General features: G+C 44.2%; 5 protein-coding genes across 5 annotated transcripts; 4 read left to right on the top strand and 1 right to left on the bottom strand.

The window, feature by feature from the left end:
* Positions 1–2,289: 2,289 nt before the first annotated feature.
* On the top strand, positions 2,290–5,515 carry LOC118300474 (proteinase-activated receptor 1-like). Its single transcript, XM_035624906.2, has 2 exons — positions 2,290–2,477; positions 3,901–5,515. Exons 1-2 carry the CDS (start codon positions 2,402–2,404, stop codon positions 5,145–5,147), a joined length of 1,323 nt encoding a protein of 440 aa, XP_035480799.1. The 5' UTR covers positions 2,290–2,401; the 3' UTR covers positions 5,148–5,515.
* Positions 5,516–6,151: 636 nt separating this feature from the next.
* On the top strand, positions 6,152–8,996 carry f2rl1.1 (coagulation factor II (thrombin) receptor-like 1, tandem duplicate 1). The gene is made up of 2 exons (XM_035624909.2): positions 6,152–6,655; positions 6,960–8,996. The coding sequence occupies exons 1-2, from the start codon at positions 6,583–6,585 to the stop codon at positions 8,015–8,017; spliced, it is 1,131 nt and encodes a 376-aa protein (XP_035480802.1). The 5' UTR covers positions 6,152–6,582; the 3' UTR covers positions 8,018–8,996.
* A 735-nt stretch (positions 8,997–9,731) lies between these two features.
* On the top strand, positions 9,732–12,320 carry f2rl1.2 (coagulation factor II (thrombin) receptor-like 1, tandem duplicate 2). The gene is made up of 2 exons (XM_035624907.2): positions 9,732–9,931; positions 10,566–12,320. Exons 1-2 carry the CDS (start codon positions 9,859–9,861, stop codon positions 11,654–11,656), a joined length of 1,164 nt encoding a protein of 387 aa, XP_035480800.2. The 5' UTR covers positions 9,732–9,858; the 3' UTR covers positions 11,657–12,320.
* A 2,712-nt stretch (positions 12,321–15,032) lies between these two features.
* ch25hl2 (cholesterol 25-hydroxylase like 2) lies at positions 15,033–16,479 on the bottom strand. The gene has a single exon (XM_047330357.1). The coding sequence runs from the start codon at positions 16,336–16,338 to the stop codon at positions 15,433–15,435; it is 906 nt and encodes a 301-aa protein (XP_047186313.1). The 5' UTR covers positions 16,339–16,479; the 3' UTR covers positions 15,033–15,432.
* Positions 16,480–23,009: 6,530 nt separating this feature from the next.
* On the top strand, positions 23,010–26,744 carry s100z (S100 calcium binding protein Z). The gene is made up of 3 exons (XM_035625703.1): positions 23,010–23,184; positions 23,302–23,485; positions 25,618–26,744. The coding sequence occupies exons 2-3, from the start codon at positions 23,345–23,347 to the stop codon at positions 25,771–25,773; spliced, it is 297 nt and encodes a 98-aa protein (XP_035481596.1). The 5' UTR covers positions 23,010–23,184; positions 23,302–23,344; the 3' UTR covers positions 25,774–26,744.
* Positions 26,745–27,032: the final 288 nt, after the last annotated feature.

Here is a 27,032-nt window from a genome sequence, read left to right as displayed (position 1 = left end):
AAACTGACTGTACACTTTACTTTGCCCAGCACTTTACAGGCAAGGTTAGCGGTCAACATAGACCCGAATAATTCCCATTCACATGTCAGCGTTGTGTTCGCAGCTTGCTTTGTTATCGCCTATTACATTAGACCATTCAGAGTACCCTGACATTTTAGAGTTCAATAAGAATGAGACCGATCTCATCAAAGAGCAACTACACCTTAGTTTAGTTTATTCATTTTCACTGTCCACACAATCACACAGGCCCCTCCACAACCAACTGTTGAAAAAGAAAAAAGAAAATTTACAAAATTCACTTTGTGAGTCAAAGTTTGTTTGTTTGCGTCCGTCCGCTTGGATGTGATAGTCCGGATGCTGCGTCATCTGGCCCCTCCTTGACCATGACATAATAGTCTATTTTGTACATTGACATCCTCCAGCTTTATATTTAGCATTCAGATTTGAGAGCGGAAGCAATTTTCTCAACTAACTGTGAGCAAGAAAGTGATTAAGTATATTGCCCTAAATTGCAAGGACGGCCTATAAGGAGGCCTCAAGGACCAGTAGGAAATGATCATACATCTCAAATGCAACTTTGTTTTGATGTTAAGAAACGGATCGGGGTGACAGATATTTTTGTGAGGAAGTAGGTTTAGTCTGGCTGTCTGTGAGCTCGGATATTGTGTCCCGGTGGATATAAAGCTCATGATGTATGAGTCATGGCCCCATGTATGTATGAGTCCTGGCCCCATCCTGGCCCCATCCTGGCCCCATCAAGCGCTCGCAAAGTCTTGCAAAGAGAAAGTAACCAGCACGTTTCTCGTTCTTTCTAGCAAACACACTTTCTCTTGTCCGCATCTCCTTCTCGTTTTTGTACTGTCCTCTGTCCTCACACTGTATGTCAGTGCCTGAATGGCTCCCATGGCCATCAGAGTCTGAATGGCTATCAGAGCTATTAGAGTTCACATTAAGCGAGTAAGAAGAAACAGACTAATTTTTCTAAGTGCGGTCATTTTTGTGCCTTTGTTTGATCCATCTCCCATCTTTCCATCTGATAGGGTTATTTGACTCTTGCAAACAGAGGAAACACTTAGGAATCTCTGGGGATATTGCTACGCGAAAAAGAAAAAAAAAGAAGGAATGTTTATGAAACACATTCCATACTCTATGACCCCTGTACATGTGTTTAGTGGAACGTTTGCCTCCCAAAGTTTGGAAAACAGAAAGAAAAATAGCACAAAACCTTTCACACGCCACGTCAATTCAGAAGCATCACTGGCGGTTACACCATAAATAATGTATTCATGTAAAATGACGTCGGTGTACCCTGTGGTTCACACCTGATGTCTGCTATGCAATCTGGCCTCGTACTCCAAATGAAAAAAAATGTATAATGAAAGACTGTTTTTGTACAAAACAAATAAAGATGTGCAGTCACGTCCCTACTTATGTTTGTGCCCCTGCGGAATTATTACTCCTGCTTCAGCCAAGGACTTGTAGTCTGCTTATAAATGCTGCGGCCTGTCTCCTAATAAAGTCAAAGCGCAGGGTCCACATTACTCCAGTACAGGACTTCTTCTCTGGCTGCCAGTGGAGTTCAGATTTTTAATATAGAATATGAATTATAACCTATAAGGCAAGCCCCTGAGTACATTACTGAACTTTAGTGGCTAAATGTTAAATAAAAGCATCAGTGCTTGATCTTAAAGGGATGGGAGACGGAGGAGTCCTTGCCTGTAAACATAGGACATTTATACACCTTACTGTGTGATCATTGGACCATTAAATAAAAAAAACAACACTTTCAATATTTTCCCCTTGTTTTATTAACTAGTTTTGCTCATGTGTTTTGTAACATTCATATTAAAAAAATGCTGCATGAACAAACCTTTACTTCCCAATTTTAATTGTAGTTAAACATTCTCGCTGTTCATATAGTTGCGCAGTATAAAGATTACATTAATAATAATAATAATAATAATACATTTTATTTGAAGTGATGATTTAACGTACACTGCTGTAAAGGACGAATGCTGTCACTGTAGCCATGGCAATATATCTGTTGGCACTGACATGAAGTAAAGTATTACTTTATCATATATTATATTTTGAATGTTTGCGACTGTCTTCCTTTTTTTTTTCTTTCAGGAAATTGTTCCCTTTTTCTTTAATAAAAAGTTTTGTCGAGGTTCAGTTGGGGACCATTAGCTGTGTGACGGGAAAGGTGACGTCAGTCGACAGGAATGCTGGTGTTGATTGGTTGTACCGGGGTCGGGGGGGCGGAGTCTGGGGGGAAACGAAGCTCACTGGCTGCGGTCGGAGGCAGAAAGAGCCTGGGAGAGGAGCGAGACACGCGGAGAACTGACACGCGGAATAACGATATTGAATACTTTTTTGCCCCCCCTATATTACTAACACAATGTCTCCAGCGTTTCCAAAAGGTTTGCTGATGGTTCTGGTGTGTGCATGTGCGGCCTCGGCTGCGGCCAAGAACGGTAAGAAGACTTGAGTCACTTTCTAATGAAACAAACGCCTTTTTTTTATTTTTTCTAAATGCATTTTTAATACGTGTCTGATAACAAATATGCAACATTGCACATTAATAAATCATAGCATGAAATTATCAATCGAATTTACTGTGTTGATTTAATATAACTAGACAAAAAAAGATTAGTTGGTTCATGAGGTTGACTAATTAAAGGAACAACCTGAATAGATGAATGGAGACCCAGGTGCACTGCCTGGCACTGTTAGGAAATGAACATCCCATAATGCAACTGTGTGGCGTGTATTGAAATGCCGAGGAGGGCGCCTCGCCCTCGATCAAAAGACTGCTCAAGTGTCCAGTGTTACAGTAGGAGCCGTAAGTGTCGCCTGCGTTGGTGCCAAGAAACTCAGAGGGGCTCATGACAAAGATGGATGCACCATTGGCGAGTTCAGTGGTTCATTGTTTCGACAAGAATGAGAATGCATTTGAGTTGTGGGTCAATTGCCAACGCTAATCAATACAACGCTGTTGATCACCTTGACGCAATGATGAAACGTTCCTGTGCCGATCCAGAGTGACAAGGCCCCAGCACCCACAGGTCACGGGGGTCGTGGGGGGGTCGCTGAATGGTTTGAAGAGCACAAGATACTATTGGAAACATACGCCTTCCCAGTCAACAGGTCTCGACCCAGTAGAACACTGATGGAGCAGACGGAGAGCACTCTGCACTAACATCACGTTAGGAAACATCTTTTGGGAGAGTAGAATTCCCTGTCCAGTAGAGTTCAGAGACCTGTCCAATGTTTGTCTTTCAGAGCAAAGCGTTCGATGTTGTCCTTTTGATTTGGTCATTTCATAGACCGAACGATTTAACTGAGAAAAGAAGGGAGAGCAGATACTGTACCTCACCAAGGCTTACTCCCTTTCATGTCATGTTAATTAGAGTGAAAAACAAATCCTGGATCTGCCTGTTTATCTGGATCGGCATTCAAATTGAATCAGTCATGCCATGACTGAAGGAAGAATCAACAAAATTTCATGCAAATTGGTTCTGCTTTTTTTTGCGTAATCAATCATTAGCTAACAAACAAACAGACCAACAGACGTATACGAGAACATCTGTTCCTTGGCGAAAATGAAGAAAAGGCTAAAAAGCGATCGTTTTCATTATCAGTTAATCTGTAGGTTTCAAATTTAGTTAATACATGCTTCCAGAGCCCAAGGTGACATCACAAAATGTCTAAAACCCAGAGCGATGGAGTTTAAAGTAGAAACGCAGAAAAGCAGCAAAACCTGTTATTTGGGAAATTGACAAATAAAATGGTAAAAAAAAATCAGATCACAGTACAGCCAATTAATGGCATTTTTGTCGAAAATGTAAAAAAAGATATTGAATCTATTGATTCAAACCATTCTCTCTTTTCCCCCAGGTACCATGCAAGGGCGGACTTTTGTCTTTATTGACAAGACCTACACTGCTGAACCAATAGACATGGATTATGTCTATCCAGACGGTGAGGTTACCAATCTGTCCAAAAGCGGTCGGTTGCGCAACACAACCAGCACCCACAGGCTGGAAGTCTCCGAGGAAGCGCTGCTGTTTCTCACAGGCTCCGTGTCCACCCTCCTCATACCTTCCTTCTACACACTGGTCTGCCTCATCAGCCTGCCGATCAACATCTGCGCGGTGGTCGCCTTCACCCTGAGGATCTGGCCCAAGAAGCCGGCAGCAATCTACATGTTGAATCTGGCCTGTGCCGATCTGCTCTTTGCCGCGCTGCTCCCCTTCAAGATCTCCTACCACTTTGGCGGCAACGACTGGATATTCGGCCCGCTCATGTGCCGCGTGGTCACCGCAGCCTTTTACTGGAACATGTATTGCTCGGTGCTGCTCATAGCTTGCATCAGCGTGGACCGCCTCCTCGCCGTAGTCTATCCCATCGACTCCCTGTCTTGGAGGAGTCCACGGAACGCAATCATGGCCTGCGTGGCCATGTGGATATTATCCTTCGCTGGCACTGTGCCTCTGGTCCTCTCCGACCAGACTGTTCACCTCAGTCAGCTGAACATCACCACTTGCCACGATGTCCAGTCTGCGCACAAGGTAATCTGGCACTACAAGATCTACTTCATCACCCTCTGCTGCTCCTTCTTCTTCCTGCCTCTGCTCATCACAGCAGTGTCCTACACTCGGGTGATCTGGTCACTGAACCGGGTCCCGTGCGGCGTTCTAGGACGTTCACGCAGAAGATCACGGGCAGTGGTGATGGCTGCAACGGTGCTGGTGATATTTGTGCTGTGTTTCACGCCGACCAACTGTCTACTGCTAGCACACTACCTGCAGTTCAACGAAGGGGTCAAGACGATCCAAGAGACCCCCGATGGCTCCTACGCGGCCTATCTGGTGTTCATGTGTTTGGGCAGTCTGAACTGCCTCCTGGATCCCATGGTCTACTACTTTGGATCATCCCAGTGCCAGAGAGAGCTATCCAGCATGCTGAGGTGTCAGAAGATTTCCGACGGCAGTAGCATCCGGCATTCGTCGTCTGACTCCGGCCGGTCGAGCTCCAGAACAATTCTGAAATCCAGCCGAACAGAAAGCTCCACCATACACACTCCAGTTACCAAGATGGCCCAAGCCAACCTCAACAGCCAGTACAAGAAGCTGCTGCTCTGAGACTGTCACTGAGCGGGTGTGACGGTGTGACTCAACTGACTCGGAAGTCGACATTTGTCTTTATTGCGAAGGTCAATAGATGGAGCACAGAGCTGATCTGTAGAGTTTAGTCGACTGTATGTGCTTTAGTTTTTTTAAACAGTTGAGCTGAACGTTTTATACTATGAAATGCTTTAATTTTTGCACTGTATTTGCTAGAGTTTATGAGTTTATACCCTAAGCCAACAGACATTATATAATGGAAGGAAACTACTTGCTATTTTTGTCAGTTTTTTTTTTTTGGTAGCATTTGTTTCTGTATAAAGTCACCAAAAAGTTCATTTTCATGCACTTGAAAAAACATAAGTAAAGAAAAACACAAGTCCAAACATGTGCGTCTGTTTTTGGTCTCACCATCATTGTGATTGTGATCAAGTGTTTTGGAGACAACCAAGGCTGTTCCATGCTGCCTCCTGCTGGTGGGAAAGGGGAAGTACTGAATGTGGATCCTATTAAAGCTGTCATTTCACACTATTGATCACGGTGGGGTTTTTTTTTTCCCCCTGCAGGCATAAGGCGCATTAATAAAAGAAGCAACTGGAGACGTTGGATGTGTGACACCACACACACACACACACACACACACACACACATATGCATTGACGGTGTGTGGCACAGAGTTGTGAAGAGTTCGCTGAAGTGATTTTTATTCTGTAAATGCACCGGGTCCTGCCGCTTTGCACTGCTGCATCTACAGGTCATTTTCATCATGGGTTTTACTCGATCAATCAGTCGATGTATTCAATGTTTGTTCAGTTCACAGGAGGTTGGATCGTTTGTCTAAACACAAACCGAATCACCAGCTTAAGGATAGATCAAATGACACCAGTGGTTTTTTTTGTTTGTTTGTGTGTTTGTTTTTAAGTCTACTAGGATTAAAAGTATCTTCCAATAAGACAGAAATGAGACGTTATCAAGCGTTATCTGATATCACCGGGCTTCGTTTCTGTTTCCGGGATAACCGTGGCGGAAGGAAGATTTCTTATTATCGTCATCACCATAATATTGTATTTTATGTACAAGCTTTCATCGCATATTTCAATAGGCAAACACAACGCATCGGGATTACAGATCAAACACGAAACGAAAATAAGTAAATGAAGAAGAAGAAGAAGAAGAAGAAGAAGAAGAAAAGAAGTGTGAGGATTATTATTCCGGCAGCGGCATGATCAGCAAGGCGGAAGGACGATCCCGTGTGTGTGTGTGTGTGTGTGTGTGTGTGTGTGTAGGTGAGGTGTGCGCGATCACCTGACTCGGTGACATCACGCAGGTGTCAAAACCAGTTTCTCGGGTGGACGCCGAGTTTACACGGGCGACGAGGAGAAGCGCGACAGGACTGCGCCCGCGGACGCACAGCGCCTCGCCACACATCTCCTCCTCCTCGCCGACTGCAGTCATGGCCTTCCGGACACGGTGGCTTCAGCTGCTCCTGCTCCTGCGCTGCCTGGCGACGACCCTGTCGAAGAAAGGTGAGCGTGTGCTGTAAACTTGACGCTCGGATTCTGCCCAGGCAGAATCACCAACATTTTTACGCTTAACTGCGTGCGTGGAATACATAGGAAGGCCCCGTTCGTTCGCCCCGATGCCTCTACAGGCTGGGTTGGTGAAGTCAGAAGTGGTGTGATCATAAGGAATAATGTAACGTGGACTCTTGTAAGACATTAGACTCGAGCTCAGAGGTTTAAAATGCTCTCAGCTGAAAGGAGCGGAGTGTACATTCCTGCACGTAAACCTGTTCTGCTTCTGCCACTTTTGCATGTTGTGGCCTCGCAGATGATCGAGGCTTCACTGGTACAGAGACCAACGACGGGGTGTGGGTCAGCTCCCAAGCTAAAGAAGTCCTGAGCAGTCGCCTCACCACCGTCTTCCTCCCGGTCATCTACATCGTCGTGTTTGCCGTGGGGCTGCCCACCAACGCCTTGGCCATCTGGGTGTTCCTCTTCCGCACCAAGGAGAAGCACCCGTCGTCGATCTACATGGCCAACCTGGCTCTGGCTGACCTGCTCTTCGTCATCTGGGTGCCGCTGAAAATAGCGTACCACTTCAACGGCAACGACTGGGTCTACGGGGAGGGTTTGTGCAAAGTGCTGGTGGCGTTTTTCTACGGCAACATGTACTGCTCCATCCTGTTCATCACCTGCATAAGTGTTCAGCGGTACTGGGCCGTGGTCAACCCGCTGTCCCTGCAGCAGAGAAGCAACCGTGGGGCTATCTGCGTCTCCATCTCGATCTGGGTGCTGGTCTGGCTTGTCACGATCCCTCTCTACCTGTACGACCAGCAGGTCCGCGTGACAAACCTCGACATCTTCACCTGCCACGACGTCACCAAGCCCAGTCACAAGGAAATAGCAGCGGGCTACTTCCTGACAATGGGAATCGTGGGTTTCGTTGCTCCCGCCGTCGTGTGCATCGTCTCCTACGTCCTCATGCTCAAGGCCCTCAGGAACAGTATGGTGGACGCCGCCATCGCCAAGAAGCGCCGGAAGGCCGTGGTCTTGATCGTCACCGTGCTGCTCATGTTCTTGGTGTGCTTCGCCCCCAGCAACATCATGTTGCTGGTGCACTACATCCTCCTGTTGGGCGGGGCCACCAACAACCTGTACGGATTCTACATCACCACCCTGTGCCTGGCGAGCCTCAACAGCTGCTTCGACCCCTTCGTGTACTACTTCATCTCCGACGACTTCCGGCAGCACGTGAAGAACACGTTCCTCTGCCGGAGCGAGAGGACAGTGGAGAGGATGAGGATCTCCTTCAGCGCTCTGAAATACTCGAGGAAGAGCAACACGTACACGTCCAGTTCACGGAACACGCAGAGCTCCGATTGCTAGTGAACCGGTTTCTAGGCTAAAATGAAATAGATTTTTTTTTTAAATTTAACCAACAAGTCCTCCATCTGTGTTGAGTCCTCTGTGGTGATGACTCCTAGAAGAAGTCTCAGGTCGTGTTTCCTCAGTTTTGTAAAAAACTTTTATTTTTGTATCTTTGACAAAACCACTTCATTTTTGAATGCACTTTTAATTGTGTGTCAAATCTTTTAGTCCATGGTGTATTTTAATTGAGACAAATTCTTGGCTTTTATATCTATATCTATATTTAGCATGTCGTAGGATACGTGATACAATATTTTCATATGTATATACCTCGTATGTTTTTTAAGTAAAAAAATGTATTTTACTTGTATAACTCCATTTTAAAGTGTGCCAATAAAAGCAGCTGCCCACCCTATGTATTTCTCCCCGTCCTCGTACCATTTGGTCTGTTAACATTGGCAGTTAGAAAGGTCAAGCTGGGTGTTCCTCATTTTCAAAACAGTGCCAGTATTTAACACTTGCTGTCAGTTCAGGTTTTTTGTTGTATTCCCTCACTTTGACATTTATCTTTATTTAAACTAGAGTAATTAAAACGCGTTCTGTCACTGAAGCTTTTTGCTGCCTATTAATTAACACCATTAATTGATGTCATTACTTTTTTGTGAAACAAAAAAAGGGTTTTACTGAAACGAGCACTGAAGAAAACTTTATTTGAACTTTATTGATTAAATTGTCTACTAGCTTTAGAGTTTGGTTAAAAAAAACTTAAACAAACAGACCTCAAAACAATAAAATCCGCTGTCTTTTATACAAATTAAATCCAAAGGATATAGTCGTTAACAGTCCGATAGAGACTAAAGTTGCCAAAGTTAATATGGACCACAGGATGTGTAGTGTTATTACTTTGTTAAATGGAATATTAACATATTTTTAGATATAATATTGCTGGTTGTTCCAAACTGGTTTTTTTTTTTCAAATAAAATGTTGAAAATGCAACAGGACTGATTACTTAATAAGTGCCTCAACAGCATATTCCTCTAAGATGATAAAAGGTTTGTTTTTCCAATAATTTTTCAAGCAAAAATACACAAACAAAATGATGATACCTGTCTCTGACATGTGAGAGTATGATGCCTTTTCTTTGTCCCACAGAACGTGTCTGGGTTGTGTCCTGTTGACACAAAACAAGACATTTTTTTCCTCCTGTGCACAAAAATAAACAGCATCGTCTCTTTAACCTTCTAGGGAGACTGTGGTATCGCAGCAGTGTGTGTGTGTGTGTGTGTGCGCGCGTGTGTGTGTGTGTGCGCGCGCGTGTGTGTGTGTGCGCGGTGTGTGTGTGCGCGCGGTTTGTGTGGTGTGTGTGTGCGCGCGCGTATTTTAAACTAAATATGATTATTGCATACATTGGATGTTGAAGCATTTTTTTTACCGCAGGAAATTGTGAAACATTTCAACACACATGTCTGTCTGTTGCCGCAAGATTTGACATGGAGGGAACTGAATAAACACGAGTCAGATATTTGAAATAATCAATGAAGTGTAGTATTGATTTTTTTTTTTTGCAATATCTCATTCAAAACAAACTTGTGTCCATTGTCCTGAAGTTGTACCCATCATTTATTTAATTATCTATTTATTTATTGGGACTGGTTTTGTCGGTGACCAGGTAGCCAGGCGGTGACGTCAGCGCGCGCGGGCGGGCGGGTGCGCGCACACAGGTAGTCTCGGGGTGTGTCCTCCCGTCCGCCCCCTTCGCGGAGCGCAAGCGGCCGTCCCGACATTTAGGAAGTAGCTGGAGCGCAGGCGGCAGTGGAAAGAGAAGCGGGGCTGCGGTCGTCGAGAGTCACACGGAGAGATGGATTCCACGCGGCTGTCGTCGCTCCTGGTCGTGTTCTGCTGCTGCTGCGTCTCCGCCTCCGATGGCGCAGGTGAGGTCCGGGGGGCGGTTGTTGTTGTAGCGGCGGTGTCGAGGCGGGACTGGCCCGAACCCGAACCCGAGCCGATGAGACGCATTTGGTCCCGAGACAGCGACTTTGATATGTCGACGTTGGTCATTCATTTCATCATCGAATGTTTGTCTTGGGAAAGGTGGTCTAAATTGTTAATCTCGGCGGAGCTGTTGCTTTTGCCTGCAGGTTCTGGTCAAGTCAGTAAACGAAGGGCATGCTGGGAAATGTAGGCCTAACTGACTTTTTTAGAATTTGTACTGAGGAAACTAAACGACCGCCACCAACTGTAACTCGTTTAGGTATAGGGCGTAAAGCAACGAGTGACTATTTGCAGTATAGATGTATGAAATAATTTAGCATGTCAGAGAATAAAGGGGAGAATAAATGTGTCACAGAGCCCAAGGTCACACCTTCAACTTGCTCTGGCTCTGCTTCTAGTTTAAGACAGATGTGAACAGCACTTTTGAGAAGCTGAAATCTGTCTTACACATTATGTTTACTTAACGACATAAACTATGTAATTTATTATTTGAACAGTTTCTTTCCATTGACTAGTCTTTAAATTGACCTATCATTTCAGCACTAATTTTAAATTTGTTTATTTATGTCTTAGGTAAAGGACGGGGCTTCATCGGTGTCGTGGACCCTGGAAACTCTGCACAAGTCGTTGTGGACGCCGCGACATCAGAGACGCTGAAGAGTAACCTCACCACTGTCTTCCTCCCAATCATCTACATCATCGTACTCGTGGTGGGGCTTCCTGCGAACGGCATGGCCATCTGGGTGTTCCTCTTCAGGACCAAGAAGAAGCACCCGTCATCGATCTACATGGCCAACCTGGCTCTGGCTGACCTGCTCTTTGTCATCTGGACGCCCCTGAAAATTGCCTACCACTTGAACGGCAACGACTGGATCTACGGGGAGCCGCTGTGCAAAGTCGTCGTGAGCTTCTTCTACGGGAACATGTACTGCTCCATCCTGTTCGTCACCTGCCTCAGCGTGCAGAGGTACTGGGTCGTGGCCCACCCTCTGTCCCAGCAGAGCAAGAACAACAAAGTGGCCGTCGGCGTCTGTGTCGCCGTCTGGGCTTTCATCTGGCTCAGCACCACCCCGCTGTACCTGTACGACCACACCGCCAAGCTCAAAGATCCCAACATAACCACCTGCCACGATGTCAGCATCATACACGACCCCGAAAACCCATTCCCCTCTGTCCAGCTGCCGTACTACTACTTCATCTTCATGGGCATGGTCGTGTTCCTCGTCCCGTGCATAGTGATCGTTGTTGCCTACATCCTGTTGCTCAGAGCTCTGGGGAACTGCATGGAGGAAAGTTCGGCAGCAAAGAACCGACGCAGAGCCGTGGTGTTGATCGCGACCGTCCTGGTGACGTTCCTCGTGTGCTTCATCCCCAGTAACATCATGCTGGTGGTGCATTACTCTCTGCTGAAGGACGGAGTGACGAATAACGGTTATGGCTTCTACATCTCCACGTTATGCCTGGCCAGCCTCAACAGCTGCCTGGACCCGTTCATCTACTACTTTGTGTCTGAGGACTTCAGGAACCACGTGAAGAACACTCTGCTGTGCCGCAGCAGCAGGACTGTGGAGCGCATGAGGGTTTCATTCAGTTCCATGAAATACTCCAGGAAGAGCAAGTCGTACGTGTCAGACACGGGGAACACACAGAGCAGCACCTGTTAGCCAGATAAAGGAGAGATATCACACACCATGCCACTGCTTGCACTGTTAGCGTTCTGAAGGCAGGGCATCACACGGGCCGCGTGGCGCTGGGACACACGAGACAGGCCTGTAATGATGGACACGAGGCCGGACAGTTGAAACCAGGTGACCTCAAAGCATCTCCTAACCAAATGTGAAGATGACAAGAATACATTTAAGGATTTATATGACTTCTTTATGAAATGCTATTTGAAAACTGTTTGTTTTTAAAATGTGAAAACATTAATACATCTTTTTTCTTCTTATATTTAAAGGGAAAGGGCCGGTTGAGGCCTGACATTTAGTCGTCTTGGCTGCACAGAGAAATGAGGTTTTCCCTGAGATTTTCACTGCTCTGAAGACGAGTTACAGCAGTGATGTGTGCAGACAGAGCAAGAGAGTACATTGAGTGTTATGACATTAGTTATGTCGGTGAAACTTAAGTCAAATCAGCAAGAGAAAAGGTGTACTTAATGTTCAATCCTGTTCTTTGTTTTGTCCTGCCCATTTGGCACCTTCCAATTTTAAATTTTTCGTCATTTTAAACCACTTGTTGCTGAAGTGTTGGTTTTACTATTGAGTTTCAAAGCGATGGGGAAAATGGTGCCATTGTTACATAGTTTCTTAAATAAATGATAAAACAACAGCAGTTTCTGTGAAACTCCTTAATGCGATTGCGCCACCGGTCAAAGTTCCCGTGCCGCGTGAGTCACTGCCGTCATTTCCATCAGGCAGCTCAAGAGGAATCTCGACGAGGCTCATTGTCGTGTATCGCTCCCCGTAGACATGTCAGGAATTTGCGGAATGTGCTGTGGTGGACTTCAGAGTCGGAAGGGATCCTTCCAGCATGCACAGGATATATGAATGTCCGCATGTTGCTCATGATTGTGTTCCCCGTAGGAAAGAGTCAAACACGGACAGAAAGAGGGTCAGAGTGGAGGAGGGGGTTAAAGAATGTCAGCGAACGTGATGAGGCATGCTAGTATGTAGGTTGCCCTCCCACTGGTTTCAGTGTCAACCCCCGTTTCACCTGTAACACAGTGAAACAAACTCACCTTCCTACCTCTTCTTCCTTGATACACCTCAGCCGGTGACCTGTGACGTGACTCGCCGTCCTGATTAGTAGATTTGGTCTGGCAAAAACGCAGCCCCTTTTCTAGTTTCAAGTTGAATCTGAAGCTCATCCAATCATTGTCTACAGTCACGTGTAGCTGTTTTTTTTTTCAAGACAATGGAGTGTCAACAACGGGGGCTATTGTGAACTAAAGTTAATGGTCCTGGTCTTTTTAATCTCTAGATAAGGAGCAAGTGAACTCGTGTTTCAAGCAACAACCCCACCCAAAGAGTCACCACCCTCCCCCAGGTACACACACAGACACACAGACACACAGACACCGATTGTGAATGGGGACAGTCATTAAACGTCCTGTTTAATGACTGGTTGAGGCAGAGCTCTGGGCGGTTTGAAGAGGTGAATGATTGCTGTTGAGTGTCATGTTACCTTTTGTCAGCACTCTCGAGTAGAATACCTGCTTTTCGCATGTTGTTGGGGACAGGACCACTCCCTGGCCATGTTACATTAACACCGAGCCTTTCAAACATTTTTGTGAGCTCCACTGTGAGTCATAAATCACTTGTGTCTAAAAATAAAATAAACACAGGATAAAGGAAAAGGATTAAAGATCTGACAATTTCACGAAGAAAAAAATAGAAGGGGGAAAGTCAACATTGTAATTTGTAGAAGTTGTGAAACCATTTTATGCTCCGGGGCTTGGCTATGCCAGGAAGTGCCATTTATGGCAGCGGTGTTTATGATTGTGCAGCAATGAGAAGGCAGATTACCTTAGTACATAATAGTGCATATATCTGAAATCAATTTTCCACACATTCATGTGCTCATGTCCGAAAACAGCCACGAGTAGCAAGTTGGCTTAACTTAGCACGGAGACTGCATTGAAATGGGCTGAACAGATAGACTGTCTCTGTCCAAAGGTAACAAAATGCCCGCCCCAGCACCTCCAAAGCTCCCTACTCATAACTTTATGGCCTTGATACAAAAGTCAAAGTGTAAAAAAAACTAACATGTTGTGGTTTTACAACTGCAGCTTGAAGTTGCTGCTGTAGTTGCACACAACAAGTGGTGGTTTGTATTGCACATTTCTGTGTGGCAAAATTTACGGTATGTTCTATAGGAACTCGTAAATTGCATCAATCATGTGACCACGAGACTGGAATGTGGTCAGGTAGAAGAATACAAGAAAATAAAGACCCACTGAGAGTTTATACTGGTGATTCAATGCAACTGCTTTTTTTTTTTTTCAGAGCATCAAGTATTTTATTATTTAATTATTTTTCTTACGCACGGGTGAATCTTTTTTTCTAGGTTGGTGGCAGAACAAACCACTGTTGTTCTGGAAATCAAACGTTTCACCATCTTTTAATGAATTTAAGATAATAAAAAAAAGAAACAACTTGCACACAATACAGACTAACTTTGTGGATTTATTTCTAACTTGGAGGGATCTGTAATTTTAACTGACACGGTCAGTTATGCTTGAGGCTTTTGAATCCAGTGTTGCTTAGATAAACAACCTGTTGCAACAGTCAATTCCCTCGTGAAGCAGAGACACGCCGAAACACACAAGACTGCAAGTATCTCCACCTGGTGAATAACTCGAGAAGAGATCGCTGACCTATACTCACTGCATTTCCCCTGTAATATAATAAGATACAGTACAATGTGAAAAGTCTGCGGGGTTTTTTTGCGCTAAATCTGTCAAAGAAAAATTACAAAACGTGTCCCAATAAGAGAACAGGGAACCGACTTTACAAGTCTGATCTCCTCTGGCAGGTTGTCCTCGAGTCCAGTCGCCTTGACGGCAAACACCCTGTCTCCTTTGGTTTTTCGACCAAGACTCCTGGACTCCTGGTGCATCGCCACCGGGCGAAAAAAGTTCAGAAATATACTGAGCATAGGAAAGTCTTCCAAAGAATAACACTGTCACATTTTCAGCATCGAAGACTTTGCATCACAAACGCGTCTTTCTGGGGAGTTTAATGAAGAACTCCTCCGGTAAGAGCATTTTGTCTGAAAGCTGGGATGATGGATTAGTATTGCGGCCACGCATCATACTGGGATGCAGCTAAAAGAACGCCATTCATGCGTGTGAGCGAGAGGGTCGGCGCTGAGGAGGGAGAGAGGGAGAGTGTACGTGCGTAATCTCCCTGACAGATCACACAGTCGGCCGTCAGCAAATTCCCAATTAGAGCTACTCAGCGATGTATAACAGAACAAACGTCAAATAAGTAGTTTTATCTTTAACTTTTATTTGTCCGGGAAGCTCAAAAACATGTTACACGACCTGAGGATACCACAGAGACAAAAAATAACAATATATTAACGTGAATGCAAAACTCTCTGTGACTAAGAGCTAAATGTACATAGTACAACAGTGCTTGATAAAAACTCTAAGAATAATTCCTCTCAACAACTTACCAGAAAATGTTAGAGTGATAATCAACCTAAACTGTGAAGAATATCCATGTTCTGTTAGAGAGCATTGGTGAAATAGGTAGAGGGAATTTTATAGTACCAAAGAGAAAGAAGAGAAGGAAAAAGGAGAAAGAAATGCAGGGAGATGGGGAAGAGAGAAAGTGGTCTAGGGAGAAGAAGAAAAAAAACACAAGCTTGTTGGTAAAGTGCAGGTACAAAAGGGACGGACTGAGTAAAAGAGAGGCAGCGTCAATGAGACATTAATTCAAGTTCTGTAGTCTTTTCTCCCCTTCAGTTCGTCTGGCTCTCCAGTGGCCGAGTGGCTGGGGGGAGTTGGCACCGAGTTGGTGCCCCCCAGCCAGTCCCAGTGAGAAAAGAATGGGGCAAAGTTAGTGTTGGGACGCTGGTGGTGAGCGTCATGCTTGGGTACACCGCCCCAGAGGCCAAAGGGCACCAGGTTGTGCATGGCCCACGGGAAGTTGTAGCCGCAGTGGTCCTCAGTTGAGACGTAGACGTTGAAGACCATGAAGCCCCATGTGGTGAGGCAGTGGCACTGGAGCAGGATGGGGTCTACCGTGGCCCAAAACCCCACACTGAACAGCTCCCATCCAGACAGGTACTGGGTAACCAGGCTGAAAGGCTCGTTGTATTGGTGGTGCACAGCATGGAAGGTGCGGTACAGCCAGGGAATTCGATGGTGCAGCAGATGCCACAGGTAATACTGGAAGTCGAAGATGACCATGCAGCCCAGGATGCCGAGGAAGAAGCTCCAGAGGGTGGGAGCTTCACGGGGCAGCGGGGTGGGCGGCCTCCACAGCCACTGGGCAACCGCAGCAGGAAATATATAAAGCAGGTGGTTGTAGATGGTGACACCCAGGGTAGTCCAGATATTGGGCAACGTGACTGGTCTGTCACGATGGAGCCTGTAGCGGTTGATGCAGGGCCAGGTGGGAGCCAGCAGGTCCAACACGGTGTAAAGGCCAACCAGGAAGAAGTAGGTGGTGACGGAGAGGAACACGGGGAAGAGGGGGCTCCTCAGGAGGCCGTGGTGGTTCTGGTGGAGGTAGTCCCAGACAGGCTGCAGAACCAAGTGGGACTGGCCCCCAGTCACGTTGTCCACATTCGACATGCAGGATAAAGCCTCAGTGCTGAGTAACCTGCCTGTGCTCATCACTAACGCAGCGTTTCTCTTCCAAAAAGAGGGGCCGATACAAGTGGATTCTTTTCTCACAAGCCCCGGGTGAGGATAAAGAGAGACTAAACGAACGGAGAGATCCAATCAGCTTCCTTGTATAGGTTGAGCAAAAGCAAATTGTCTGGTGATGTCGTGCCAAATTGGACTGGAGGGCTGTCTTAGCCTCTTATGTATAGTCTAGCCCCACCTCCACGCCTCCCAATCCACCCGCTCTGAATTTCAAAAGAAGGCGCTCTGTAAAGGCTCTTTTTTCATGGCTCAAGGACCACAGCCAGGACTCAGGAGCCAGGCCACAGCCGCTCTCATCTTTGACCCAAATCATGGAGAGAAAGCTTCCGTTTACTTGTGCATTTGACTGAGTCACAAAACGCGAGGAATGGCAGATCTTATAGTTGATAACATTAACAGGATAAACATCAACTATACGACAGCAGTAATATGTATATACTTACATATGTATGTATACAGAGATACATATATAGCAAGCAATATAGTCCCTCCCTACATGCTAGCAATCCGCCTGTCAATGTTTCTATCTCGCTCGCACACACACACACACACACAAAATAGGCCCAGTAGAGTAATTAATCATACGCAAGCTGTCAAATGAGACATGAATTGAAAAGCACTTCCTTTCTGATGCTGGATCGCTGTTGGCCTATTGCTCAGTCTGAGCTTGTTTACAGGAAAGAATTCATTTTTGGAAACTGAGCTGGCGCAGCTCTTGTTTCCATGGTGTGACCCAATAATTCTGCCGAGAGCGGAGGTTATAATAATATATCAATGCGACACCGTGCACTCTACAGTAAGACGCTAGCTAATGTTTTTCCTGATCTTCACACTGATTTCGTCACTCAGTATGCAGACTTACAACATAGAACCAGTTATTTTACCCATATTTAATTGACGCGTGACAGGAGACGGGACAAACATAAGCCTAATCATAACCTTCAAGACAATATCAACACCCAGGGCCTGAGACTTTATGGTGCCTTGGGCAAGATTATGACTGGGTATGTTTTTGAGTCATTTAAGAATCGGTAGGCTAATTACTTTTTTTGACAAATAGTGCAGTGCCTGTGCACTATTGATGCAAAGTGGGAGCGATGTTTGCTTTTCTATTTTCTATTCAAAGTTTCCTAATATTAAAATTGCACCACTTGGGTCCCCAGAAATACACCCACAAAGTGTGAACGGACAAACTGTTCCTGAAATTGTACACGTTCTCATAAGCAAATAAACCTCTCTCAAATTGTTCTCATTTATAACATTACTTCGTGCACGCTATTTTTCAGAACAATTTTAACAAATTATACTTTAAAAAAGTGTTGGGGACAAAATTGGCCATTTTCAAAAAGTGGTGGGCCCCCAGAGTCGCCAGCGTTAATGACACCTATGCCTCTAACGCTCCTGTTGCACAGTTACCAAAGTCTAGTCACAATATTAATGATATAGCAACATCATACCAACAATACAATACACAGTAAATATGGCACATGCAATCAGTAAACGATTTCGTAGAAACCATGTTTAATTTAATTTAATTAAAATTTAGTTTATGAATTCATGCAAACCCCGTTGCCGTGGAAATTATGATTGTCTTCCACTTGAGAAAGACATATATTAATGATAAATAGGATTGTATTTTAACTTTACAGGCATATATGGGAAGGAACAAATATCACTCTCGATATTAGTGACCCTTTATAACTCTAATATATAATAGAAACAAAAAAGAAAAAAAAAATTAGTAAACAACGCACTGCAGGAAACACAAAAAGTGCACAGCCTGCTCAATGAACAGAGTAGCATCAGGTCACTTTCTGATACCTCTGATCAGCCAACAGAGGGCAATAAAAGGCAAGTCATCGCCAAAGATACACTGATAAAATACTGAATGCATGGGGCAATAGGTTTGCCAGCTTCCTAACTCACTTAGATGTTCTTTTTCTTTCTTTACAGAAGGACTCAAAAGTCAGGAGACAGCAGCGTTTGGTCAGCTCATTCAACCGAGGGATGAGTGACGCATGGGAAGCAGTTTGGCAGTGTTTGGTTACGTGAATGAGATATTGGGTCAACACTACAGCAGATGAAACTCTGTCCTGCAATCCGGACAGCTGGTCCGGGGTGACGTTGGAGTGTCCTGCCTGCCCTGTTGCTGCGCCTCAGACTGCGCAGAGGAATCTAGTTTAAACCATACATACTTTTCACAAGCAACCTGGTTTTCCTGCACTGATGATAATCATGTCTGTTTAAATTCTCAGCCACGTCATCGGCAACAAAAGGTGCAGCCCATTCATTGAAATATGTAAAGAGACAGCGATTCAAAATACATTTGTTCACTGACGACATACAGTAGTGAACACTGCACTCATGACAGTGGCCTCTGTCTCATTGTTTCCTGCGGGACCTTGGTATCACGTCAAGCCCGGAGGAAAAACTGTGACAGCTACAGAAGTCAAAAATAAGAATTAGCTCCAGGGCAAAAGATCTGGCCACTGTCTGACTCAACCAAAAGATCCAACAAACAGAAACCCTCTCCGGAAATTACTGTAGCGGCTGTTGGCACATTGTCAAAAACGATAAGAAGAAGCAGCTTCAGTGCCTCAGTGATCTTGAGTAGACGCGGGCAAATCGCAGGCCGAGTCTCGATTTTGTGTTACCACTTGACACCCGAGTGTTGCAAAAAGAAATGAGAAGTGGAGCTCACCGCATCACAAAGGTGTCTGAGGAGAAAGTGACAAGGTGTGAGACGCCCGCCTCGTCAGGCCACCCCTTGGTTCTGGAGGGAACCACACTGAGATGGTTTAATGCTGGGGAACGGAAGGAATCTGGTGTGTAGCGGGGGGGAAGACACCGAAAACACGCAGCGGTTCATTTGTGTGCCAATTACATTGCATCCCCATCAGCCTCTGCCTCTGTGGTAGCAGCAGAACAAAGACTGAGGGAATAGAGGCCGATGCCGAGGGGCATCTGCGTTTCAGAGGGTAAAACTGTTTGTTTCTGAAGTAAAGACAGTGCGAAATCCCCCCAGCGGCTATTGACACCGAGCCTGACAGGGTGAGCACAGCCACGCCAACACCTCACACCAAGGCTTGTCCCTTCACTTTACTTGTAACTCATCCATGTTTACCATTCATAACCCTTAATAATGGTGTTCAAACACACAATAATGTAAGTTACGACGAGAACACGATAGTGGTCGGTGAATGTATTTGTGTGCAGGAACAGTCAATTGACAGTAAACACAGCATAGCGCAGCTGGTATTGTGCTCATGATGTAATATTACTCACAAAAACAAAATCCTGGTTGTGTGTGTGTGTGTGTTATGAGACTTGTATACATGGGCAAACCACTTTCTTTTCTTTAACATTGCGACATTTTTGGACCAATTTGTCCAGGAAAGAATTCATGGATGCTGATGAAAAAAAAATACATATCTAGGGGAATGATATCTTTGTGCGTGTGCAATTTTGGTGCGACTTGACTGGACTTAAGGAGACTGTTTTGTCGCAGGTATGCGCTCTAATAGTTTTGACACGCGCGATTAATATGCTATAAGTAATTCATGAACTGTTTGTATACTAATCGAAAATGCTAAAAAGGGGGCAATTGGGATTAGAATGAAGAGTTGCCAAAGCTCTTCCTCGAAAAGAATCCCCCCTGGGAACAGGTGGAAAAGTTTCACCAAACACAGCACAAATGGAATGACGATGTGAAGAAGACGAAGAAAGCAAAACCGAGGAAGACCTAGTATCAAAGTATGAGTGTATGTGTAAATAATGTATGTCAACAGGTGGGTTTTGATCGAGCGCAAAACAAGGGGCAGCAGGTTTTACATTCACGCTCAACTCTTATGCAATGGAAGGGTCAGCGCGAAAAAGAATAGTCGGACAAACAATACAAGATGTTCCTTCAGCCGCCCTCAGCAGTGGAGAAACTCATGGCTTCCATGAAGCCGATGAAGGAACGGCACTTTGAGTTATCGCTGAGGAAAAGCAGTCAGTCACAGTTAAAGTATTAAAGAAGCAAAACAGAACAGACAATCATCTTAAAATTCAAAAGCTCGATTATTAGTAATAATCCAATGGCAGAAATATACGACGGGAATTGATCAGACACAAAGTGCGCATGAGTGCGTGTTCATACTTTTCATTTAAGATCCATATATTCAATAGCCATAATTTCAGACCAAAGCAGCAATCTATATATATATTTAACTCAGTTACCTTTTCTGTATTGCAGCACGTTGTTTAAAAGCTTGGATACCAAACAATGAATCTCCTATTGCCTGTGTAGTGACATTGAAGACACTGCGGAGGACCTGAGGCCGCATGAACGAAATACAACATGACACATCATCTGTCAGGCAGGTACGGTATAGGAGGCACAGTTTTTCATCACCTGAAAGACGACGCGCAGGGCTTTAACATCTCTTGTAACGGACACACGAACCAAGTGTAACTGATGTTTTTTGAGGGTTTTCTTTTTTTCCGACACAGGGCATTCAACTTAATCAATAAGAAATGATGGCGAGGAGCCTTGTGGCTCTCATCATATTACTATGTCTCCGTGAAATTTATTGTGGAGCTCTATTCTATGGGGCTGCACAGAGGTGTAGTGGTTTTAATACTGTCGCCTCGCAGCAAGAAGAGTCTGTGTTCGCACCTTGGTTCAGACCCACCAGGGGGTGCTATGTGGAGTTCGCATGTTCTCCCCGTGTCCGCGTGGTTTTTACTCACCACTGTCCAAAGGACATGCATATTGCGGTTAGGTTAACTGGAGATTCTAAATTAACCATGGGTGTGAACGTGAGCGTGAATGGTTGTTTGTCTCTATATGTGGGCCATGCGATAACGCTGGCGACCTCGCCCAATGTCAGCTGGGACCCGCGACCCTTAAAGGATAAAGGGGGATGGATGGAGCTCTATGCAGTGCACCTGTTTAACCCTAGAGGGTAGCCATGCATCCATGAGACGGATACTACCAGAAGCAAGAAACAAAACTTCCTTCTTCGATTGAAAGTTTAAAGAAATGACAGCACAAATCACAACACAACCTTTTAATACTATAATGAACTTTCTGTTTTTTTTTGTTTTTTTTTACTGTATACTTTTGCTACTGAATATGATGTCATCTGGCATTCTGTACCAGACATGCACTGAAAACAAAAAGAGCTCAGCAATTTTGGATTCTGTTGTATCGAAATAATTCTAAAACATTTCTCTATCTGAAGCAGTGTCCCTTTGTGTCCCTTTGTGTCCCTTTGTGTCCCTTTGTGTCCCTTTGTGTCCGCGGTTTCACGACACCTCCCTGCACAACATTTATTTTTAGCCGCTGTGAGGGGAAACTGTTTCATCACCTTAATAAATGGAAAGTTCTTTTCTCTCCGTGGCAGTGGCTGCGGGTGGAAGAAAAGTCGCGGGCACACCTGACAACTAACATCCCTCAGGTGTTGTCTTTGGGGCCTACGAGCTGAATAGTATTATTCTCCTCTGTCAGGTCTGATATAATGACAGAGGGTGGTGGTGGTGGGGGGGGGGGGGGGGGGGGGGGGTTGTCATGTTTATGAGAGGAAGCATGCTGCTATATGACGGGCAGGAACATGTTAACAAATCCAAAACACCTATTTATCAATTCTTTTCCTCGGCTGTAAAGCATATGTAAAGCAACACCAAGTAAATAGGATGATACACTTACGATGACATAGAAGCGGGGTGCCTGTCTCCTAATTATTATTAAATACTTGCTACAGCATATACATTTTAGGGTAAATGTAATTTCAACACAACATCACAAGAGGGCAATTCAAAAATGCTATTCATACAGCAAACGCAACACAAGAGAAATAAATGGGAGAAAAAAAACCCAGAGCCAAGATTCAATAAGACGGAGGAGGCATAAACAATCCCAAATTCGATAAAATAAAGGACGGTCATGAACAGAAAACCCCTTCAGCCTTACTTTGAACAAACTGAGAGCTGGAGCAGACCTCAAGTTCAAATCAATTTATTTTTGCGTCTTTTAAGTCGATAAGGACATTTGTTCAAAGACAATTGTGTTTCATTTGTTTTTCTCTACCAAGTTCTCTTGCAAATCAACTCATTTTCATTTGAAAATACTTTTTTTAATGGTTATTTTCAGGCTCTCACAGCACTCGGTTAATGTTCAGACTGCACCTTACTCCCTGAAATTTTTAAAAAATTATTATTAAAAAAAATTGGAGCTTCAGGCTGTTTTTGCCTATTTGATAAATGTTTATGTACTCTATTGACTCTTGTACTTTAGGGTCACATCTTCCTGGTTGAATTCACCTATTGTAAGTCGCTTTGGACAAAAGCTTCTGCTAGATGAATGCAATCTAATGTAATGTTGATGAACAGTCTTGGTTTAATATTGAAAATATGAAAACACGCAATAAAGGTACTTTTATTATAGTAGCCTACAGTGATTTGAGTACAACAAAAATGGAAACCTGTCGTATCCCCTGTGCAGAAAACATCACATTGACTCGGGTTAATCTCTCCGCTTCCCTCTCATTAACCAAAAACGTCCTCCAAATAAGGCTGTGGAGTCAAGGACACACTGGGGCCATAGAAACATCGGGCTTGATGAATCCCCGCGGGGCCTCCAGGGGTGACACTGGTACATGTTTTGTTTTTCACTTAACGGCCTTATTTCCTGGAGAGGAAAGACAGTTACCATGGGCGTCTCACCTGTGGAACTAATTAATCGCCACAGAGACAGAGGATGCTCACTTCCTAATAAACGAGCTGTTCCGCAGCGTCTCCCGTCGCATTTTCGTACAGGACTCTAACCAGGTAAGGACCCCTCTCCCACCGACAAACAACGAGCCTGCTTCTCACCGCCGTGTGGATGCAATGTTTGTTTGATTCAATTACACGTGCAATATGTGAAAAACATGTTCTCCTCTTCAGGAAGCGGCAAGAGTTTTTCTATTCGGAAATCCTCCCAGCAGAAATGCCGAGCCAGCTCGAGGGTGCGATGGATGCACTGATAGCCGTTTTCTACAACTACTCCGGAAATGACGGGGACAAGTTCAAGCTCAACAAGGGCGAGCTGAAGCAACTTTTGAACAGTGAGCTCACTGACTTCCTCACGGTAAAGTATATACATTTCAACATTATTTCATAATGCAGCAGAGCCCATTGGAGGTCCTCGGGTTCTCTTGATTCCTGGAAATATGTTGGTGCACCAGACCTGTACATCTTCCTGTACTGGCTCGGTTGACGTGACATGACCACTGTTAATCATGGTAATTAAATAATTAAGTATTGTCGCCATTTGGGATGATGCTCGGCTGTTGCCTCGCCGGCATAAAAAGTTGAATTATAGATAACCCTGTTTTAAAGAGGGTTTTTCTTTTTAGTTTTTTTTGTTGACCTTGTCCGAGGGAAACAGGTTTCGCATCGATTGCTATCCTGCTGTCAAAGTGTAGCTGCTGTCGGCTCTCACACCATAACACTGTGGGGAAATAAAAAAGGGAGAGATAAGGGCGTTTGCAATAAGCCTCGGCCCCTGAGTCTGAGCGATAGCCGAGTGTGCAATCCCGCGATTTCAGATGATTGAGACCAACGCGTCACACAAACCGGCGGAGGCCTGAAACCTTCGATGCCCTCAGATATAGTTTTTTCCTATTCACGTCTTGTCCTCCCTCATGCGGGCGGGAGGCCTCAGGTGCTCGCACATAATCATCATCGCCATCATCATCATCATCATCATCATCATCATCATCAGCGGCCCATATCGCCTCCAAATATAGACACCTCCATGATGTCATCACATCCCTGTGGGCTATAGTCACCTCTGACAAGAGACGCAGCCCCAGCGAGACTGACATTCACCCTTGGTTTCCTTCCACTGAGAGCAGATGACTGCATATTTAAGTTCAGTTTATTTTAGTGCTGAGAAGTATGATATTAAAAAGGTGCTCCCCAGACCGACACGGTAGTAAAGGTAAGATGTAAAGAACAGCCTTGTCTGGAGTCCCTTAGTTTCTTAGTTTTTTCCAAATAGAATGGTTTATTGTAGTACTACTTGTTCAATCGTTCTAATGTTTTATAAGACATGTATTTCAATGTCATTTGAAACAATATGACAAGCGTTACCTTCAGGACCTCATTAAGTGTGCGTGCCAACAGAAAGTTACTTTACAGTTTGAGTAAACCTTTACAGCTAAATACACCATTTAAAGCCCATTGACCTCTATTGCCACAAAACGGTAAACACAGAGACGACAAGTTGTAATTTTAGTTATGTTGTTTTTATTCAAATCCTATTTGGCACAGTTACATTTTCCTACTTTAATTGTATTTTTTACCAATCTCGTTTCATTTTATTTAATGCCACCATTTGACCGCGTGGAACAATGTGGAGCAAAACATTGAAGTCAAGTTGAGTTTTTAGTGCATTTTTGTTTAGTTCAATTTAATTTGTGTTGCCATTCGTGAAACTGTTTTTAGCTCAAATGGACAAAACATCCAAATTAAGGTCAGTTGACTTGATTGTCAATTCACTGATTGAATTAAGTCGTATTTCTGCTTTTCACTTAACTTCATTTGAGCCATTTATATATATTTTTTTTCCTCTACTGTATCTCATTCCATTTTAGTTCATGCAGACATTTGTGAAACAGAGTTTAGCCCGAAAGGACAAAACATCCTGTGACATAAAAAAAGAAGATTGTACATGAGTCCTCTTGGGTATTTTTATATTCTATTGTTTTGATTTGACCTTATTCACACATTTTCTGCTCAAATATAGCTGAATGAATTTTTTGGACCATTGAAAATGTAAACTCCATAAAAACACATTGCTACTCAAGTGGTATTAGTCTAATGCAATGAATCCCACCTGAGTTTGCCTTCAGTGTGGACTGAATGTTCATTTCTACCCTTTGACTTTGACTAATAAGTGCCATAACACGAAGATCACACTGCCGGGTGGAAATGACCAAAGCGATAAATGTCTTGCGGGGGGAGCAGCGGCTCCACGGGTCATTTAACAGCAACATCCCTCCGCTCCCCTCGGGACACAGATGGAAGGTTTTGCTTTGAGTCAATCCGGGAACAGTCGAGCGACCACATGGGTGTTGCTCATCCTGCGTGGACGGACTGAAACTTTTGCTACGGAATGCACAACTAGTATTTGTTACAGGGAGTCAACTGTAAAATTGTCCATCACATCGCTAGTTTGCTGGATAAATATTCCTTTTTTTCTGTTTTGTCATTCAGTCTCAAAAGGATCCACTGCTGGTGGAGAAGATCATGAACGACCTGGACTCCAACAAAGACAACGAGGTGGATTTCAACGAGTTTGTGGTGCTGGTGGCCGCCCTGACCGTAGCCTGCAACGACTTCTTCCAAGAGAAGAAAAGGAACAGCAAGTAACCCCTGTGCAGAAAACAAAAACTGGAAACACACTGTAAATCTCCACCACAGGTTTAGAAATGTCACCTCAATAAAAAACAAGTTGTTTGCGGTAACTCCGACGGGACAGGATAACGAATGTGATATATAAGAATGTAGACAACAATCCTGTTGTCACAGATGAAAATATCTGGGGTGGGGAATATTCACCGAGTTTCAGCCTGGAGCTGTGGAACAAGATCTCACACCAAGCTTAAGTCCAGTTGTTGTAGTTTTTTAGGAGGATGAGTAACTAGAAAGTACAAAGAGTCAATTCCCTTAATCTTTCATTGTCATTGTCAACTTTTGCAAATGGAGTTGTGATTTTATCCAAAACTCGGGAGCGACTCCGCTTGTCTGGTTTTTGTCTGGGAAAGACCACATAGAACAATCATAACTGCCTATTAATTCAGTGGCGTGCACCTTTAAAAAGGCTTCACTGTCATCTCAAAATGTGTTTAAATCCTCTGAAGGCATTTCCTTGTGGCTTTTGTCCCAGCAGACGTCCCAGCCCAGACCCTCCCTCTTGCGCCATTATAAATGTCAAATGTTAAATATCTACGTTTTTACTGTGGAGGCCGCGTGACGGTGCCATTCACAAAAAAACATTTGTTGTCGCCTGTCAGTTTACCAGTCAGTCTCCGTTACCAAATGGATTATTGTGTTTCCCCTCGCGCTCGCACAACAATCGACACACGGGCAACAAAAGTGGATTGATTTCAATGATGAAGGTTTTAATGTACACCGTCTGTAACATGTAAGGCCAACAAATGAACTGCATGAGAACATTTTTATTTTTCATTTTGTTTAGAAATGCTCATCTATTCCTCCAATTTGTTCTGAACAATATGTGAGTGTTGTCTTTTAATGTGACAGCTCCTACGGCAAAATGACGGACAGCTGCTGACAACTCTGGGTGACATCATGTAAAAACTGAACTGCGACAAAAAATAAAAAAAAGCTCTAAATCCTCTGGAACCTGCAACATGTGACTTTTCCTTTGATTTTTATTCACTGGGTGCAAGCAATTGTGAATTTTTGCGGGCAAAAACATGTGGGCCTGTGCAAAAATGTAAAATAAGAAGTCAGTTTGCTTAAGTACAAATACAATGATGTAACAATATTCCAGTGCAATAAGTCCACCAATCACAATACTGTCGATGTAAAAGTACAACATATTAAGCATTAATTAAACTGTTATGTATCATAATGACATTATTAGAATGTCGTTTCATGCGTCA

Source organism: Scophthalmus maximus, chromosome 2 (genome assembly GCF_022379125.1).
Source record: "Scophthalmus maximus strain ysfricsl-2021 chromosome 2, ASM2237912v1, whole genome shotgun sequence".
Taxonomy (NCBI): domain Eukaryota; kingdom Metazoa; phylum Chordata; class Actinopteri; order Pleuronectiformes; family Scophthalmidae; genus Scophthalmus; species Scophthalmus maximus.
The sequence above is the reverse complement of the archived record's forward strand: the minus strand, read 5'-3'. Positions and strand labels throughout refer to the sequence as shown.

What these genes read in the sequence shown, in the direction of transcription:
- f2rl1.2 (XM_035624907.2), top strand. Translation starts at nt 9,859, where the DNA reads ATGGATTCCACGCGGCTGTCGTCGCTCCTGGTCGTGTTCTGCTGCTGC. An exon ending in CTCCGCCTCCGATGGCGCAG is followed by an intron (nt 9,932 to 10,565) that starts GTGAGGTCCGGG and finishes TTTATGTCTTAG; the next exon opens with GTAAAGGACGGGGCTTCATC.
- s100z (XM_035625703.1), top strand. Translation starts at nt 23,345, where the DNA reads ATGCCGAGCCAGCTCGAGGGTGCGATGGATGCACTGATAGCCGTTTTC. An exon ending in AGCTCACTGACTTCCTCACG is followed by an intron (nt 23,486 to 25,617) that starts GTAAAGTATATA and finishes TTTGTCATTCAG; the next exon opens with TCTCAAAAGGATCCACTGCT.
- ch25hl2 (XM_047330357.1), bottom strand. Translation starts at nt 16,338, where the DNA reads ATGAGCACAGGCAGGTTACTCAGCACTGAGGCTTTATCCTGCATGTCG.
- f2rl1.1 (XM_035624909.2), top strand. Translation starts at nt 6,583, where the DNA reads ATGGCCTTCCGGACACGGTGGCTTCAGCTGCTCCTGCTCCTGCGCTGC. An exon ending in GACGACCCTGTCGAAGAAAG is followed by an intron (nt 6,656 to 6,959) that starts GTGAGCGTGTGC and finishes GTGGCCTCGCAG; the next exon opens with ATGATCGAGGCTTCACTGGT.
- LOC118300474 (XM_035624906.2), top strand. Translation starts at nt 2,402, where the DNA reads ATGTCTCCAGCGTTTCCAAAAGGTTTGCTGATGGTTCTGGTGTGTGCA. An exon ending in CTCGGCTGCGGCCAAGAACG is followed by an intron (nt 2,478 to 3,900) that starts GTAAGAAGACTT and finishes CTTTTCCCCCAG; the next exon opens with GTACCATGCAAGGGCGGACT.